Genomic DNA, 4,254 nt, shown 5'->3' on the forward strand with positions numbered 1-4,254 from the left:
CTGCTTTGCGATTATCGTCTGCTGAGTTTGAAAAAAACAAGACTGCTCTAGCGCATTCAGTATTAGTTACTAGGGTAAATTCGATGAGTACTTCTACTCTAAATACTAAGTCGAATTAGCAAGAACTAGACTTCCCTTACCTGATAGGATTGTTGTTACATCTATGTCTACACCCATGTGTGATGCTCTTGAAAGCAGCTCGGAGTATGTTTATCGTAACAAGTTTCATGTACTAGGCGATAATAGTAATGAACTTGTGGTGCTGGGGAAAGTCGATGAAACTGCAAGACAGGCTAAACACCAGCAGCTAATAGCCTTACAAGATAAAATAAACTCTCTGAAGGATCAAGACTCTATGTCCGACACTGATGATGAATATGAATTAGGAATCCGTGCTCGCAAAGGTTCTTCCCCTGGTATTAAAGCCTCCTCAAAGTCTGCTAACCAAGTTCAGTTGTCCAAAAACACCAATTCCAGGGTTTAGTTATGCGGGTTCTATACTGGAATATTAATGGTGTGGCTCGTGAAGCTGCACAAACAAAACTTACAGATTTGGTTAGAGATTTTAAACCGGAGATTTTTTGTATTTCTGAGCCGAAAGTAGCTTGTTCTACTAAATTTCGTAGAGTTCTTCAGAATGCAGGTTATTCTCCGGATGTTATTCATAATGCTTCTTTTTCTGGGATTGCTAATATTTGGATTTGTTATGTAGATGGTATCACTCCTATGGTGGTAAATAGGAGTAAACAGGATATTGAAGTGGCAGTTGATGGTGTGCACATCTCTTTTGTTCGTGCGAGCTATGTTCAAGTGACAAGACGTAGATTATGGCAGCAGCTTGATATGCAAGATTCGGTTACGCCTTGGTTGGTAATGGGCGACTTTAACTGTGTTTTGCGCTTAGATGAGAAAAAAGGAGGGCTGGAACCTAGAACTTCAGTCATAAACGAATTTAGCGACTGGATGGATGATAACGACCTTTTCGAAGCTGATTCTTTGGGAACTAAGTTCACTTGGTCAAACAGGCAATCAGGTTCTAGTAGAATTATCAGTAAACTTGATAGGGCGGTTATTAATAGTGCTTGGTTAGCTAAGTTTGAGAATTGGCGGTGTAAAGCTCTTCCTAGGGAAGTTTCCGACCATTCTACTCTTCTTGGTTATCCTTTTGTGGTGCCAAGACCAAAGAGAGCTCCTTTTAGAGTTCAAAAAATGTGGTTCTTGCATAATGATTTTCTCCAGATGGTTTGTGACAGTTGGAACGCTCCTGCTCATGGGTCGCCATATTTTATTTTTCCATACAAGATGAAAAGGCTAAAGGTGACAATGAAGGATTGGAATCTTCGGATTTTTGGCAATATTTATTCTCGACTCAAGCAAGACCAACTTCGTTTCGAGACGGCTGCTAGAAATTCAGATGAGGATCCAGGTAATATAACTAAGTTGAATGTTATGAAAGATGCTATGGAAATCCTTTCTGAGACTCGTTCACATCAAGTTACTTTACTAAAACAAAAGTCTAGAAACCAATGGTTAGTTGATGGCTCAAGCAACACAAGTTTCTTTCATAATAGCATTCGTATTAGGAGGAGTAATAACACTATTTCGGAGTTGGTTGGTTCTAGTGGTACTACTATTACTGATTATGATCAATTGAGAAATAATGTAGTGCAGTTTTATGAAGACATATTCAATGGCCAGGAGTTGGAGTTCGATGAAGATTTATTCAATTTTGAGCACCCTTCCATCACAATGGAGGAAAGTTGTGATATGGGTAGAATTCCATCTTCGGAGGAAATCAAGCAAGCTGCCTTGGAGTTAGATTCTGATAGTGCTCCAGGTCCGGACGGGTTTTCTGATTGCTTCTACAGACACTGCTGGGATATTATCCAAGATGATTTGACAAAGGCCATTATTTATTGTTGGAATACTGGTCCTATTCCTAATGATGTCAATTCTTCCTTGATTATTTTGCGGGCCAAGGTAAGAGGTGCTAATACTCTTCCTAACTTTGGTCCTATTGGTCTTAGTAATTTTTTGTTCAAAATTTTTACTAAGATTCTAGGTACTCGACTTAGCCGTGTTTTGGACAAGCTTGTTTTCGAGGAGCAGGTAGCTTTCATGAAGGTCCGTAATATTCATGAAAATATCAGTCTTGCTTCAGAAATGGTGGATGAACTTCACATCAAGCGGAAAGATGGTAATATTGGTCTTAAACTTGATATCTCTCAAGCATTTGACACGGTGAGTTGGTCATTTTTCTTAGAAGTTTTTCGTAGGTATGGCTACTCTGAGAGGTGGTGTGCTTGGTTGTTTGATATTTTGAATTCTGCTAGAATTTTTATTCTCTTGAATGGTAATCCGGAGGGCTATTTCAAGATTAATAGAGGTTTGCGTCAAGTTGATCCCCTTTCTCCCTTGATTTTTGTTTTGATTGGAGATGTTCTTAGCAGAAATATTTCGAAACTCTTTCGAGATAAGAAGATTTCTCCAATGGTTACTAGAAATGGTTATTCTCCTACTCATCTCTTTTTTGCTGATGACATTATGATTTTCTGTAAGGGCAATCTTAAAAGTGTGCATAATTTGGTGGAATTGTTGGGTAAATATCAAGTTGCGTCTGGACAAACGGTATGTCGTCATAAAAGTAAGATTTATTATGGTGGAGGTTCTTTGAGTAGGAGAACTTTCCTTGCTGATTTGTTGGTAATGAGTGTGGCCACGTATCCAGATAGGTACTTGGGAGTTCAAATTATGCCTGGCATGGTAAGATATCACCACATTTCTAATGTGATTGAGAAGATCAAGGCGCAACTTGCTGGGTGGAAGGGGAGATTGTTATCTTTTCATGACCGTATTGTGCTTGTTAAATCTGTTATTGCTAGCTATTCTTTGCATAACATGGCAGTTTGTATATGGCCTAACAAATTCATTTTGCAATGCGAGCGTGCAATTAGGAATTTTATTTGGGCTGGTGATTCAAATATAAAGGCGATCTATGGCTTGTAGCATATGATAAAATTTGTTGTCCTTTTAAGGAGGGAGGACTTGGCTTAACTCGTATGTCTACAATGAACAAGGCTCTTCTTATGAAGTTGTGGTGGAAAATTAGGAATTCCAAGAAGAAGTGGGCTGGTTTTATTAGATCTAAGTTCTTTGGAAGGATTGGTTGCATCAAAACTTGTGGAGTTAAGTCCACAATTCTGCCAGGAATTCGATGTGTTTACAAGATTGTGGAAAACAACACTAAAGTCTTGCTTGGTGATGGTAGGTCCACTTCTCTTTATTTTGATATTTGGTGTACTGATATATGTCTTGCAGACATTCTAAATGACTCTAGCCTGGATAGAAATATCATGGTCAGCGATCACTGGTTTGTGGACCATTGGACTTTCATTGATGCTCAATTGGATCATTTTATTGCTGCTGGTGTTAATATTGATCAACTGCCTACGCCACAAGGAGGGGAGGACAACCGTATTTGGATGCCAGACCTTAAGGGTGTTTTCAGTGTCAGTTCAGCCAAGGAGTTAGTGCGCCAAAAGTATCCTATTCTGGAGGGGACGTCTCTGATTTGGAAGACTGAAGTTCATCCAGTTTTAGCAGCCCAACGAGGTGTATGTGCTACTTATGAGCTGATAAAATCTCGGTTCAAAATTCCTTTAGCAAACAAGTGTTGCATGTGTGGTAACGTTGAAGAAACTCTTGATCATGTGTTATTTAGTTGTAGTTTTGCAGCTAGAGCTTGGTCCTGGTTATCTCAGATTTTTGGTGTAACGCCTGACAACAATCTGGTTACTTCTTATAAGGCAACTAAAGGTAGAAGCCAGATGGTGCGTGATCTGTGGTTGCTTGCTAACCTTGTGATTAAATCTGAATTGTGGGATGTTAGGAACATGGGCATCTTTGAGAGAAATAAGCCTAACTGGAACATGTTTTTCTAAAAGAGTTTTGAAGCTGATACATGATTATTCGGTGCGGCTTAAAGGTCACATGAGGAATTGTGTGGAAGATATTGTTATTTTGGACTACTTCAGAGTTCAACACAGGCGTGTGAAGTTTCAACATCAGATTAAATGTTTTTGGAAGCCCCCTGAAAGCGATGAGATCCAGTTATGTTGTGATGGTGCAGCGCGAGGGAATCCGGGTAGAGCTGGTGCTGGTGTAATATCAGTCTTGCTTCAGAAATGGTGGATGAACTTCACATCAAGCGGAAAGATGGTAATATTGGTCTTAAACTTGATATCTCTCAAGCAT

At 39.4% G+C, this 4,254-nt stretch overlaps 1 protein-coding gene across 1 annotated transcript; it reads left to right on the forward strand.

The window, feature by feature from the left end:
* The first annotated feature begins 486 nt into the window (after positions 1-486).
* Positions 487-3,941, forward strand: LOC113295604. The gene is made up of 3 exons (XM_026543936.1): positions 487-1,085; positions 1,254-2,904; positions 3,036-3,941. The coding sequence occupies exons 1-3, from the start codon at positions 487-489 to the stop codon at positions 3,939-3,941; spliced, it is 3,156 nt and encodes a 1,051-aa protein (XP_026399721.1).
* Positions 3,942-4,254: the final 313 nt, after the last annotated feature.

The sequence above is a fragment of the Papaver somniferum genome, chromosome 7 (genome assembly GCF_003573695.1).
Source record: "Papaver somniferum cultivar HN1 chromosome 7, ASM357369v1, whole genome shotgun sequence".
NCBI lineage: Eukaryota > Viridiplantae > Streptophyta > Magnoliopsida > Ranunculales > Papaveraceae > Papaver > Papaver somniferum.